Here is a 15,153-nt window from a genome sequence, read left to right on the forward strand (position 1 = left end):
CAGTGTTGAGTGCATAGTAGTAAACGTAGTAGAAAAGACTCACACACATCCCAAGTATAGTCACGGGTGCTCGACTCAAATAGATATGTAAAGTTGTGGAAAAAAAAGTCAGCACACCGTCTGCCGTGTTCCCAAGTTTAATATACTATAACACAACGTTTCGGCCTGTGGCCTTTGTCAAGTCAAGGACACTTGACAAAGGCCACAGGCCAAAACGCTGTGTTATAGTAAATTAAACTTGGGAACACGGCAGACGGTGTGCTGACTTTTTTTCCACAACCTTGCATAGTAGTAAAGACATATTAGTATAGTAGGAAGAGAGCATGATAGTATAAGACAGTAAGAAGGTTAGTGTTTATTTATAAAAAAAAATCTCATTTCATTGAATTAATTTCATTCTCATATTGATTGAAGAAGTGTGTCGACGGCGACAGTTCAGGCTTCTTCTCACTGGCTTTGCTCCGAGTATCTCGCCAGGTGCAGAGACGCCAGACTATGCTGTTCATGATGATGATAATAATAATAATAATAATAATAATAATAATAATAATAATACACTTTATTCTCCCGTGGTCAGTGAACCCCTGGGGAGAGCAGAGGCATGTCATTGAAGGTGTTGTAAAGATGTTTTTATGTAGATTTTTTACTTATTTTGATCTATGTACGAGTTATCTTACTGGAGGTACCATTGAATACATGTATTATTTCTATATGATAACACTAAAAGTGGACTTAAAGATGCTAAGAGAGAGATAAGGGGAGGGGGGTATACTTGTGTACACTTGTGGAGAAAAGGAACAAAAAATAATTGAAAACCTGACTTGTGTACTGTAAAACCCAATACAAATATTGTTTAAAATAAAAAAACAAGAGCAAGACGCTTAACCCCTAACTGCTCCCGATGAGCAGGTTGGCACCTTGCGTGGTCGCCTCTGCCGTCGGTGTGTGAATGTGGAGGAACAAAAATTGTAAAGCGCTTTGGATAAAAGCTGCTATATAAATGCACCATTTACGATTTAATGTATATATTCATTATGACGTTAGATCATTCTTGGTATAAAAGGCATCCATTATAGATCCAGTATAACAGTATGGAGTAGGGATGCACCGATCCGATATTGATATCGGATATCGGCCCCGAAAATAGCTAGATCGGGTATCGGAGACACTTTAAATATATATATTTTTATTGTTTTTTATATGTTTATATTTAATTTAATAATAAATAACAATTCAGTACATTTATATCTATGTCAAGCCTGATGTTGCCTTGCACAAAATAATGATCCCAGTCTCTTCCACACAGTGAGGCATACAGTTTATTAATTGAACAATGGGTATCGGATCGGTACTCGGTATCGGCCGATACCCAAAGCCCAGGTATATCGGTATCAGTATCGGGACTGAAAGAGTCGGATCGGTGCATCCCTATAGTATGGAGTACCTGGCTAATGAATGTCCCGGGCTCATCCTGAACACAGCCCAGGTGGAACCCGAACCCGGTCTCCTCTCGGTCCAGGACACAGAGTCGGGGACAGGGGAGGGAGACGTCCTCTCTGCCTCTGTGTCCGTTCTGGTCGTCCAGGCGGCGGGACACAGTCTTTACCCCGTCCTCTCTGCCTCCGTGTCCCTTCTGGTCGTCCAGGCGGTGGGACACGGTCTTTACCCCGTCCTCTTTGCCTCCGTGTCCCTTCTGGTCGTCCAGGCGGTGGGACACGGTCTTTACCCCGTCCTCTCTGCCTCTGTGTCCCTTCTGGTCGTCCAGGCGGTGGGACACGGTCTTTACCCCGTCCTCTCTGCCTCCGTGTCCCTTCTGGTCGTCCAGGCGGTGGGACACGGTCTTTACCCCGTCCTCTCTGCCTCCGTGTCCCTTCTGGTCGTCCAGGCGGCGGGACACAGTCTTTACCCCGTCCTCTCTGCCTCCGTGTCCCTTCTGGTCATCCAGGCGGCGGGACACGGTCTTTACCCCGTCCTCTCTGCCTCCGTGTCCCTTCTGGTTGTCCAGGCGGCGGGACACAGTCTTTACCCCGTCGTCCTTCTTTGGCAGGTAGACCTCATGGAACAACAGTGGAGATATGCCCAGCTATACAAGAGGAAGACAGGCGATCAGAGATGAGTTAGACATGTCCTGTTACTTAAACTACTACAGTAGGTAGAGATGTAATGTTATATAATATATTAGACATGTAATGTTATAATACTACAGTATGTTAGAGATGTAATGTTATACAATATATTAGAGATGTAATGTTATAAACGGGGCTACCGTGGACAGGGTGAGCAGCTTCAAGTACCTGGGGGTCCACATCTCAGAGGACCTGACATGGACAACACACATAGACGATAGCGGCACGGTGGTGTAGTGGTTAACACTGTCGCCTCACAGCAAGAAGGTCCAGGGTTCGATTCCCGCTTGGGGACCAGGTTTCCATGATGCCAGTTACCCAGGTGGGGTATCTCCCGGGCCTTTCTGTGTGGAGTTTGCATGTTCTCCCTGTGCTCGCAAGGGTTTCCCCCCCGATAAGATAAACCCAATGGAAAAACATGCACAACAACAGATCGCTAACGCTGTGGCGTCCTTGACGAAGACGGACAGGAGCACTTGGATTGGTCCCCTGGCGCGGCTCACGTTGACGCCTGTCTGCTCCCGGCTGCCCTTGGGGCGGAAGGACGATGGGATGGGTTAATTGCAGATACGAATTGCATGCATGCATCGCATGTGTGCCGATTGATGACCTCTGAGCAGGGCCCTGTTTCTTGTACCTGGATAACTGAGTTAGCCGGATAACTTTAGCTGGATAACTGGGTTAGCCGGACTTTCCGGTTTCATGTACGTGGATTTTCCAAATCACCATGACAACATATCCAAAAGTTTGAGCCTGGTCGAAAGCAGAGTTCAAGTTCAAGTTAGCCTGAACTATCGCCACGCCCCCGCAAAGAAGTGACAGCCCGTTTCCTGAAACTATTCCCACAGTCTACGATCTGCATTATACCATTCTGAATTACGTTTTTGTGCTCCATTCTTCCAGAGGGGGCTTTTGAAATGTAAAATAGACCCAAAATGCTGATATTAAATTCACTTTGTCCTAAATAATGCACGTTATATATACCGTGGCGACGGTGGCGCTCGCTCGTGCGATGTACACATGATGTGGTTATTTTAATTGTAACTGGGATTAAGATGTCTGATGAGATGCGCTGTTTGACGGATTTGAGAAATTGAATGAGCCGTTGACGTCACATTAATGAATGAGGATAAAGAGATAAACTTCATTCAAAACAAAGGATTTTGTTGAGGATGTCATTCTTTATATAGCTCTCAACGTGCACCAAATTGAATTATTCCTATATTGCAAAAAGAAGGAAAAGACTAGGGTCTTGAACCCCGGTCGTCCGTGTGAAAGTCAAAAGAAGAACCCGTTACACCACAGAGAAGATAAGTAAAAGATTGACTATACATCAATCAATGGGTAAGAGAGCCGTATCGTAATTCTGTATAACAGTTAACTAATAATTTTCGCTAGCAAGATCTCATTTGATTATTCAATCCAGCAGGCAAGTTTAAAGAAATATAATCTGATTGATTGAGGTAATGAGGGACTTAGAATTAGCCTATAGATAACGCATTTAACTTGTCGGCGAGGCGATTGAGCCGTATTGCAATCTGTCAATAAAGTCTTAAATCAATTAATCAATCAATGCCGTTGAGAATCAGGATCTCTGCCATCGATACGTGCTGGCTTTTCACCTAAAACGGCCGCGCGCATTTAGCCTGACTCGCAAGTCTGGCTTGAGTTAACGAGACTGAATCCACCTTTGTGAAACAGGAAAATCCCGGCTTCGAACATCGGGTTAACTGAAGCTGGATAATGGACATCTTGATCGACTTAGTTGAACCACGTACATGAAACAGGGCCCAGGTCCTAAATTATTATTATTATTATTAGACTCAGTCGTAAAGAAGGCGAAGCAGCGCCTCTACCACCTGAGACAGTTAAGGAAGTATGTATGTATATACACTCTTTTTCTGGACACTTTTTGTAGCACAAACAGTACTGTATTTGCAAATCTGGTATGTCATAAATGTATAGATGTAGCAGAGCAGTACTGTCTATCTGTATATCGTGTATGTCATATATGTTATGATGAATTGAAAATGGGGGACCCTGATGTAAACAAGACGAAAGTCTTTCTCTGGTCTGTGTATTGTTGAGCCGTACTGTACTGTACCCATTCTGCAATCTGTTAATAAACTTTTCAATCAATCAATCAATGGGTACAGTACAGTACAGCTCAATACACAATTGTTAAGGGGATGCAGACCAGAGAAATACTTTCGTCTTGTTTACAGGGTCCCCCATTTTCAATTCATCATATGACATACAGATAGACAGTACTGCTACATCTATACATTTAAGACATACCAGATCTACAAATACAGTACTGTTTGTGATACAAAAAGAGTCTAAAAAAGAGAGTACACATTTGAGGGGGAAGAAATTGTACATTGGAGGAGGTTGGGTGGGTGGGGGGGCATGTGGTAAACATGTTTATCTTTTAATTTAGTTTTGAATGACCAATTGAAGCTCTGACATACCTGCGGTACAGCGAGGGCGCACTCGTTGTCCAGACGCGGACGGCCGTGTTGCGTTCCGCTCAAAGGGCAGCGTCTTGTAGAGGTGTTGCACCGCCACTCGGGACAATAAAACGGACCGGTCGCGAAGTCACTCCAGAAGTCTCCAATACAGCGCTTGCAGAAACGATGCTTGCACTTCAACGTGATCGGGTCCCGAAATGCATAACTACACAAAGGACACGCCGCAGGGGTGTCCAAAGATGCCCCCATTTTGTTTACGTCTGTTCAGTGTTTATTATAATTTTTTGGTTCCTTTCCGCCGCTCCAAATCACGTGACCCAAATCAGCCAATGGAAGCGAGCGTCCTCAGCCTGCGGGTCCTCAGCCATTGGGTGCAACACTCCAATTCAGCCATTGGGTGGGACGGTCACGTGACCCAAATCAGCTAATGGAAGCGTCCGGGACCTCAGCCTGCGGGAGCTCAGCCTGCGGGACCCCAGAGTAGGGTCCAGCTGCAGCCTCGGAGATTGGTCCAGATTGGGCAACTTCCGCCCAGCCACAAGATTATTTCTCCCGGGACACTAACAGGACAATGTGCGCTGATTGGCGGAAAGTACGGAAGTATCTCGAAGTACGTCTGACGTATCTCGAATTACGTCTGACGTTTCCCTACGTTAGCGAACGTTAAACGTTGTATTCATAAGATAAGATAAATTCAGCAGCATGGGGAGGGCCGGGGGGAGGGGAGGTACAGGTAGTAGAAGACATAGAGGTACAGGTCACATAATTATAGTACAGTGGAGAAGTAAAAATAGAATAAAAAGGCAGTGTAAACAATATACAATATTATTAACTCTAATAATAACACACCTCGCGGGCTCCAGGGTGCGATCCACGGGGGGAGCTGTGGGAGCCATGGCTCCCTTAGATCAGACATCAGCTCACCTGAATACATGATTTGTGAATCTTTGGGGGGTCTCTAAATTACTGAAAATAAATGCTACTTTTGCCATGCATTTCTCATTTTTCTGTAATTTTCTGTATCATCATCGTGTATAATAATAAACGTATGCTATTTTGGATGTATGATTAATGATTTGCGTGTAGTGGCTACTTACTGGGACACAATTCACGGCATTCTAGCCTTTTGTGGTGTTTACTACATCTCCCATGACCCTTAGCGGGGGATGACGTAGTTAAAGAGAGACAGACGAGTGAAGGTTGAATGGAAGTGTTGTTTGTGCGTAATAAACTAGTGTTTTTGCATCGGAACACGACTCCGTCTACGCTATCATTACTGCATTCCTACATTTGTGACCCTTGGACGTATTTCGGAGATTATATCGAACATGTCAACTGAACAACAGAACGCAGAACGCAGAACTTTGAACGCAGTTTCACTCAAGCTGCGCAGAGTGCCAACGCTTGGTTCGCGCAAGCCGAAGCCCAATTCGCTCTCAGGGATATTACCGCGGATGCCACCAAGTACTACTACGTGGTAGCAGCCCTTACGAATTCAACGGCAGCGAGTGGTGAGTTTGCTGGAAAACCCACCTACACATGACAAATATGTGACTATAAAAACACTCTCTGAGTTTTTTTTTTTCAGACCTCCAACACCATCACCCTGAGCATCGGGTCCCCCCAGGGCTGTGTTCTAAGCCCCCTGCTGTACTCACTCTACACACACGATTGTGTGGCCAAGTTCAGCTCCAACTCCATAGTGAAGTTCGCAGACGACACGGTGGTGGTGGGGCTGATCTCGGACAACGACGAGAAGGCCTACCGGGAGGAGGTTGAGGTACTGGAACGCTGGTGCCAGGACAACAGCCTGCTCCTGAACATTGGTAAAACCAAGGAGCTGATCGTGGATTATAGGAGAGGACAGCAGGAGACACACACACCACTGATGATTAACGGGGCTACCGTGGACAGGGTGAGCAGCTTTAAGTACCTGGGGGTCCACATCTCAGAGGATCTGACATGGTCAACACACATAGACACAGTAGTAAAGAAAGCGAAGCAGCGCCTCTACCACCTGAGACAGTTAAGGAAGTTCAGAGTATCGGGGAAGATACTCCAGTCCTTCTACTCAGGAGCTGTAGAGAGCATCTTGACCGGAAACATCACTGCCTGGTATGGAAACAGCACGGCACAGGACAAGAAGGCCCTACAGAGAGTGGTGCGCTCAGCCGAGCGTACCACGGGTATTGCGCTACCTCCCCTGCAGGTTCTATACAACAAGAGGTGCAAATCCAGAGCCTGCAGAATAATGAAAGACCCCCACCACCCCAATAACAGCCTGTTCCAGCTGCTGAGGTCAGGCAGACGCCTGCGAACCCCAGCTACTAGGACGGAGAGGCTTAGGCTCAGCTTCTTCCCCCAGGCAATGTTTTTTTTTTTTTTATTGGATTCTATTATATGTTGTACCACTGTATTTTTATTGGATTCTATTATATGTTGTACCACTGTATTGCACATCATCGCGGGCAAGACCACCCGCATTTCATTGTATACTTGTATGCCGTGACAATTAAAACTCTTGACTTGACTTGACTTGACGTACTTCGAGATACTTCCGTACTTTCCGCCAATCAGCGCATTGTCCTGTCACGGGAGAACTAATCTTGTGGCTGGGCGGAAGTTGCCCAATCTGGACCAATCTCCGAGGCTGCAGCTGGACCCTATTGGGACCCCAGGCTTGCTGATGTGGTTCTGCAGCTGGAAGCATCTCCCCCTCGCTCTCAATACCGGAAGTGTTGCGGTGGTCTCGAAGACACTCTGATGTCACGAGACCGCCGCCATCTTGGTATAGGGGGACCATACGGATTTCTACCATCAAATCCATGCATTGAGCTCCGTTTTTATTACATGTTTTATCACATTCTTGTTCATTTCATAACATTTTCATACGATTTGTTTTGAAAATATTGAGGCCAACATGGCATTTCACTATTTCGAAAGCCTTTCTGGTGATTCTAAGGCGAGATATGAGTCAAAGAAACTCCCCCTGATTACCACGACCACAACATCAGAGCGAGTTAGCCGAACGTTAGCCACCAGCCACTTTTTCCTCTGTGATGGTATAAAACTTCCGATTTGGATTTCTGTTTTTGTCATTAGTATAACGCGTAACACAGCAGCTCTTTGGCATTGTGAAGGACTGAAGAAAATTCCGCTTGAAAGTCTTTAATTTGCCGCTTTAACATCCGTTTCTCCACTAAATGAAGCGTACACAATGTACCAGACTGAACTGGCTCCCCCCACGCTGCAGTTGCCTAGCAACAACAGACAGGAAGTTGACTTCGAGACAGTAGTTGGGCACGCAGGCACCACGAAGGGCACACGGCTCTTCCGTCTCACTGTTTATGGGAAGCGAGGTGGGCGCAGCAGCAGTCGAGGATACAAAGAAACAGCGACCATGTCCGATATATCGTTGTATCTCACCAACGTTAACGTGTCAATAGGGCAAAACATGGATGTGGATAAGGTATGTAGAACTGGGTAGTGCGTCGGTGCAGCTTTCGATTCGTTCGTGTCTCGTTTTACCAGGCGTCCATGCGATCTTTGTTTATGCCTGTCATCGCCCTGTCAGATTGGGTGCGTGTTGGGGTCTAGTTGTCAGCTGCTGTCATGTCGATTGGACGGAAGTAATAACACAGAGTAGTGTAAATGAAATAGCATTTGTCTGCACAATACGTGGCCCATGCTACTCTAAATCAGTTTGACAGGCTATACTTCTTGGTATTCCAGCCATTAATTAGGCTGCTAAACCAAACCAATACATTTGGTTTTAGCCAACCATAGAATATTCCATTTCTAGGAAGCCAGCGGCAGGGCTTTCTTGATGCTGCCACCAATACAACTGTAGATATGTTCAAACTAGGGCTGTCCCTAACTAAATACATGCGTAGCCAACTATTATGTCATATTGTCGATTAATTCAATTCTGTATTTGAGCAACAAATCTATAGCCTATAATTGGGTTTTCCCACATAGTTGATGGACAAAAGGGTCTCTTTAACGTGCCACATGTATTTGTGAAGATCATTGTGATGTACTTACACAGTAGTAGCAGCATAGGGATGTACCATTACATTCTAACATGTTTCAATGTGACAAAATGCAGCAAATCAAGTTGCTTTTGCTTTGATTTCTGACATTTTATGTGGTTCTTGGTACATCAGGGTTTAAGTGTTGGGACAGTGTTCTGATCCTGACCTTGGTTTTAAGCCCAATATGCCTGTATGGGTATCACTATAAGTGCAATGACCTATCAACTAAAAATACTTCTACTGAGACCTGATTAGGTGGCTGATATTACAACTACAGTGCCCGCCGTCTCTGCTAAAGTGCTCTTGAGCAAGGCACTGAATGACCGAACCCCTAAACTGCTCCGGACGGGGTTGCTGCGCTGCAAGTGACCCTGAGCTCTGACCTCTCTGTTGAAACAGTGTGAATGTATAACTAGGAGAGATGTGTAAATTGACAGTAAAGTAAAAATGTATCTTCTTCTTCAAACACATAATATTATCTCCTCCTTATCTCCACCTGTCCCAGTTGACCCTGAACCCAGGCAAGGACTTTGAGAGCGTGGAGCTGGGAGAGCTAGAGAAGAGAGAGGAGGAGCATGAGCAGAGGGAGAAGGCTCCTCGTCGGATCATCCACTTCTCCAGTGGGGAGACCATGGAGGAGTACAGCACGGACGAGGAGGGCGAAGACGACCAGGCGCCTGAGAAGAAGGACCTGCTAGCCTCCCCGGCTGATGCGGTGAGGGTGAGGAAGGGAGGAGGGTGTGTGTGTGTGTGTGTGTGTGTGTGTGTGCTGTGTGTGTGTGTGTGTGTGTGTGTGTACTTGGTTTGGACATTTTAGGGTTAGGAAGGGGGGTTAGGTTTAGATTTAGGTTTAGAATCAGAGTTAGGTTAAAGAGTAAAGCCGGTGTTATTCAAAAATCTTTCTTACTGTCAATATAGCCTATGAAAAGACCAAAACCTACAATACATTTATTCTACTATAATTCTACACCAGATTATAGCTCATATCCAGAAATCTAGAAGTCAAATCCAGACGCTCAATGGAGAAGAATTCCATTGTACTGATTTACTGTCATACTGTTTGTTTTGGTCAGTATACAGTAACTCATCATGTTAAATCATGTCACAAAGCTGTACTGTTTGTTTTGGTCAGTACAACTCATCATTGTGACGAACACAAGCGTCGAACATAAATTACTTTAGGAAATGACAGTGATTCGCTGTCACTTGATAGAGTAGTTCTGGGAAAAGAACTACGATGCCAGCTTGTGTTCCTCACAATAATGAGGAATATACAGACCAAAACAAACAGTACAGCTCTGTGACTTGTTTTAACATGATGAGTTACTGTATACTGACCAAAACAAACAGTACGGCTCTGTGACTTGTTTTAACATGATGAGTTACTGTATACTGACCAAAACAAACAGTACAGCTCTGTGACTTGTTTTAACATGATGAGTTACTGTATACTGACCAAAACAAACAGTACGGCTCTGTGACTTGTTTTAACATGATGAGTTACTGTATACTGACCAAAACAAACAGTACAGCTCTGTGACTTGTTTTAACATGATGAGTTATTGTATACTGACCAAGACAAACAGTACGGCTCTGTGACTTTTTTTAACACATTAATTGCCAGTTAATTGAGTTAACTCGTTATTGCCCGCCATGCGAATATCGCCAAAAAGGAGTTGACTCATTTTTATGATCGTTATTTATTTTATTCGCTATATCTATTCATAATTCATGTCTGCAGCCTCTGCAGACCCTGGTGAATGTGTCTGAGCTGGCAGATGGTCAACACCACCCTCTACTGCCTTGCGGAGCTATTGCACTTCATTGGAAACGGTCTGGTGTGTTTTCTGAGCCGATCTGAGCCGTGGGGGCATGGAACACTAACCCCGCCCACCCGTTCATGTGTAACCAGGGAACAAAATAAGCACCCGCCAAGCGCCAATGGCGGGCAGATTTTAGGTTTGGTGAGGGGCAATGAGAGGTCTGTCTGCCACATGGTGGCCGGGTAACAAAATAGTAATGTAAAATAATTTAAACTGCGGTGTGTTTTGGTCTTACGACAGTCTCCTTTTTTGCAGCCCCCAATCTCTCCTTGCGCGTCTATCTCTCCTTGTTTACCGACGTCACATCCACCAGTGGCCGTTGAGAAAAAAAATCAGTACATTTCAAGTAGATAGGGTATTATGTTGAAGAATACACTTAAATAAGAGGCCAGAGTAAAATTTTAAGCAAATTATTTTAATATATTTATTGATGATTGATTAATCAATACATGTCAATTCAATCTTAAGCTTAAATTGTAACCTACTGTTAAACATCATCAGACTCCTCACTCTACCCTCTATTTAACAGAACATAATAAAATGTGAAGGTTTTATAAACCTAACTTAAACCTCCTCAATCATGTCCTCATCAGAGTCCACAATCTCATTGATTTACTACCGATGACAAACGTGTTGTTTCTGGTTTTCTTTTTAACTTTGACTGTGAGAAAATAATAATCACACACAAAGGGATAATGGCTTATAGCAGACTTAATGATTTTAGAATATTTCAGATAATGAAATGAAATGGTCATCAACTATCCAGTTAGTATTTATAGTGTAACGTTTGGCTTTAAATCATATTGAATGTAGAGAGAGAAAGAGAGCGAGAGAGAGAGAGAGAGGGGGGGGGGGGGGGGGGGAGAGAGAGAGCGAGAAAGAGAGAGAGCCCCCGTCTGAGTCACGTAGTTGATGATGTCACACACACTAGACTAGGATGTCAACAGAACACACAGAGCCTGGATGCATGAAGCGATATAAAGAAACCAATAGCCAATAAATGTGAAGTTATCTTTGAACCCCTGTTGTCAAGCCTCGTTAATATAACCCCCTTCCTCAATAATGGAACTGGTTTTGTGGACTCACTGACGGTGCTTTGAGCGTTTCCAGGATTAGCAGCTAACGCTAATTAGCTTAGCTTAGTCAGCTCATGGTCTGTGGTCTGTCTGTGTCTATAATGAAATGATAGGAAAAGCTCTGCGAAACGGTCTTTTGTTAGGTGGTCCCGCTCTCGCTGCCGCGGTGGGTTTTCTTTTTAGCTGTCGGCTTACTCTTTCCATAGTTCCACATTATTTGTAACCCATTTAAAGTTATTAAGCTAACGTTAGCTCCCTACAGTGCAAGCAGGCGCCACGGGCAGTCAGGACAGAAGAGTAGTGGATGTGACATCGGTAAACAGCCACAAATTAGGCCTATCGTAAGACCAAAACACACTGCAGTTTTAATTATTTTACATGACTATTTTGTGACCCGCCACATGGCGGACAGACCTTTCAGTGGCACTCGCCAAACCTAAAATCTGGTCGCCAATGGTGGCTGGCGGGCTCTAATTTCGGGCCCTGACTGTAACGTTACGCCCACCTGCTATACCGATTAGCTAACGTTAGCTTAATAACGTTAAATGGGTTACAAATATGTGGAACCATATGGAAGGAGTAAGCTGGCCACTAAAAAGAAAACCCACCGCAGCTTTCTCAGACGAAAAGGATGCGCGCCGCGGGACCACCTAACAAAAGAACGTTTTGAGAGGAGTGGATTTTTTTTTATCCACTTTTTCTCCTCCTGTTTTTCTGTGTTTTTCTCCCATCACAATTTTAGTCGTGCCAATTCCCCCTCCCTTTCCTGGTCGTTGCTCGCATGTGCCCCCCACTGGTCGGTCTAGGGAGGGTTGATAGATACTATCGCATGTCCCCTCCGATACATGCAGAGTCAGCCAGCCACTTCTTTTCACCTGCCATCGCGGACTCTCATTTGTGAGGTGTAACGTGTGGGAGGCTCACACTACCCTCACCATCTCCCTTCCTCGCTGTGCAGGCGCCCTGACCGACCTGTAGGAGTCGCTGTTTACAATGACCAGATTACCACCTACCGGCTTCCCTCCCTCTGACTCGGCCAATTGAGCCAGTATGACGACCGGCCAAGCCGGAGGCAACGCTGACAGCCGGATTCGATACCAGTGTCTCTCGCGTTGGTGACGAGCGCTTAGTCCGCTGCGCCACCCAGCCGCCCCAGAGGAGTGGAAGTTTGAAGATCGCGGTATTTCAAGAGACTGGCTAGGCTACTGGGGGCTGTAGTGGTGAGTTGTTAACTTGTTCCGTGTGCCGCAAGTATGTCAAAAAGAAAAACAGAAACAACACATTTGTCATTGTTGTGTTACTTCACAGTACAAATACGTGAGTCCTCTGCTGTGGTTGTGAGTATCCTTTATTAGCTTAACTCCGTAGCAACATCACACAGGTGTATCTCTCTCACCCCTCCCGTACCTACCCCTTGACCCCGAGTACGGTGGCCTGTACACTCTCTCGTATAACGCACACACATTAACATAACACCACTTAAGATTGACTTGTATTGATTAATCAATCATCAATCAATATATTAAAATAATTTGCTTAAAATGTTACTCTGGCCTCTTATTTAACTCTTTATCTACTTGAACGTAATACCTTATCTACTTGAAATGTACTGAAAAAAATGTATATGTGACACAAAAATGCGTTTTTGAATTTTTGGCTGGTAAAAAATCTGCCATGCTGGTCGTTTTTTTTTTTTTTTTTATCTACCAGCCACCTTGGCTGGTAAGCGAAAACGTTAATTTTGTTCCCTGTGTGTAACGCTCGGTAATGTCGGGGACAGGATCGCTGTGAATAACTGGAATGGCGATCAGATAATTGGATTATTTCTTGCATTACATCAGAGACAAGGTAAGAACACTATATATAAAATCTTGCGTTGATCTGATATTTATTTCTTTCTCCCACGATCAAAGCTATCTGTGTGGACCGTGTTGTGCTTTCTACCGTTGGCTGCTACAAGGGCCATTTCATGTATGCACGAGGAGACATAATAATGATAATCTAGCGTTGATTTCAGGATGATTATATAATCAGCCGAAAAATTACAACATGATAACTGGATTACACTAAAATGCCTTTTTCTCGTCCTTCATGTGATTTACTCAGAATCACCCAAACCATACTCATATTCAAAACGGAAATGTACGGATGAAAAAACAATCTGTTTTTTGCATGTTGACCAGAAGCAACTCACTGACAGTCGACGGCGTTACTAGATCCATAGCTATAATATAAAATATAGTTTTAGGACTCGCAAGTTTGGCATTCTAAAACTATATCCATTGAATAAAGACCTGGCGCTGAAGGGGGATCAGCGCCCCCTGCTGCTGGCGGTCAATGTGTTAATGGTTCTTGGACAACAATGGAGTTAATTAACCGTAAGCTATGGTATCTATTTCTACAATATTCTATTATATTGTTATGTCTTTTTTATCTAAGTACAGCTATATATTTTGTATTCACTTATAGGCTAAAACTAAGTCTACTTTTTCCATTGCAGGACCACTTTCTTTTTTAATTACAAAAATGTTTTAATCATTAAATGCGTATGTGTCTTTTCACCTCCATAATATTGCAAAATAAATTAGTGGATAATAATCATAATACTGTGGGAAGTTGAAGGAAGAGGCGATACAATAATGCGCGTGACAGGTCCTTCAGTGACTTCCTACTTTATTCATTCACAGAATCAACACCGTACACACACATGCCACTCCCCTATATCTCCTCCCCTGTGACGCTTCAACTCTGGCGTGAGAGACTCCCTTAATGTGACACCACACAGCCCCCCCCCCCCCCCCGAACACCCAGAGTAGACATACCCTGCAACCAGGGGAGGAAATTAGGCCACTTTACTGGCCAAATGCTAGTATTTTTTACGTTTGGCTGGTAAAAAAAATCAGATACCCGCCAGTTGGCTGGTAAGCCAAAAAGTTAGTTTCCTCCCCTGCTGGCGAGTATACAAAAAAATAAAACATTCTGCAATCACTGCACTGGCAAACGGTGCGCGTCTTCTGAGTGTTCGCTTTAGTTGACAGTTGCCACGAGAGCACTGCACAAGACCACCCGCGGACATATAATGTTTAATAAACGTTTGCGCAGTACTGGCCAACCCGCGGACATATAATAATAAAAGTCCCGCGGTACTAGGCTAGCCATCAGGAGCACTCGCAAACAGATAACGTTAAACACAGCAGAAGATGGAAAACAGACAGACTGACCAACGGGGAACTGCATCCAACCCTAGTACAACCCTCGAGTATAAGTTACTAAGGACACATTTAAATCACAGAGGTGTAATGTTAGTCTACTGGAACTGTATACAGTGGTTAGCTTCTAGTTAGCGTTTTAGCTATAGCTGCTTGCTAGCTAACGTTAGCCCCGTGTGCTCAAAGCAGCCAGCTAGGTGTATCTGTTATGACTATAATGTTTCCAAAAAAGCACCGGACTACGACGTAAGGTTAGACATTTTATTTCATGCTCAAAAGCCCCTGGCTTGCACATCGCAGTCACGAAAGGGGCTAGCTAAGCTCAACCAGTGCACTGTGTACAACAGCACACCAACCCAACTGACGTTACCACAACACTTGACGGTACTTCACAGCACTGTCGTAAGACCACCG

The 15,153-nt window shown here is 44.5% G+C and overlaps 1 protein-coding gene across 2 annotated transcripts in view; it reads left to right on the top strand.

The window, feature by feature from the left end:
• Positions 1–7,935: 7,935 nt before the first annotated feature.
• LOC311228001 (protein FAM177A1-like) overlaps positions 7,936–15,153 on the top strand; it is a 29,601-nt gene continuing 22,383 nt past the window's right edge. Inside the window, exons 1-2 of one of the 2 annotated variants that reach the window (XM_084313888.1) lie at positions 7,936–8,066; positions 9,137–9,352. In XM_084313888.1, coding sequence (XP_084170014.1) covers positions 7,998–8,066; positions 9,137–9,352 — 285 coding nt within the window. In that variant the 5' untranslated portion in view covers positions 7,936–7,997. The remainder of the gene's footprint in view (positions 8,067–9,136; positions 9,353–15,153) is intronic. The other variant, XM_084313889.1, reaches the window with a different exon arrangement.

The sequence above is a fragment of the Notolepis coatsorum genome (assembly GCF_963971535.1).
Source record: "Notolepis coatsorum genome assembly, chromosome: 5".
Classification (NCBI taxonomy): domain Eukaryota; kingdom Metazoa; phylum Chordata; class Actinopteri; order Aulopiformes; family Paralepididae; genus Notolepis; species Notolepis coatsorum.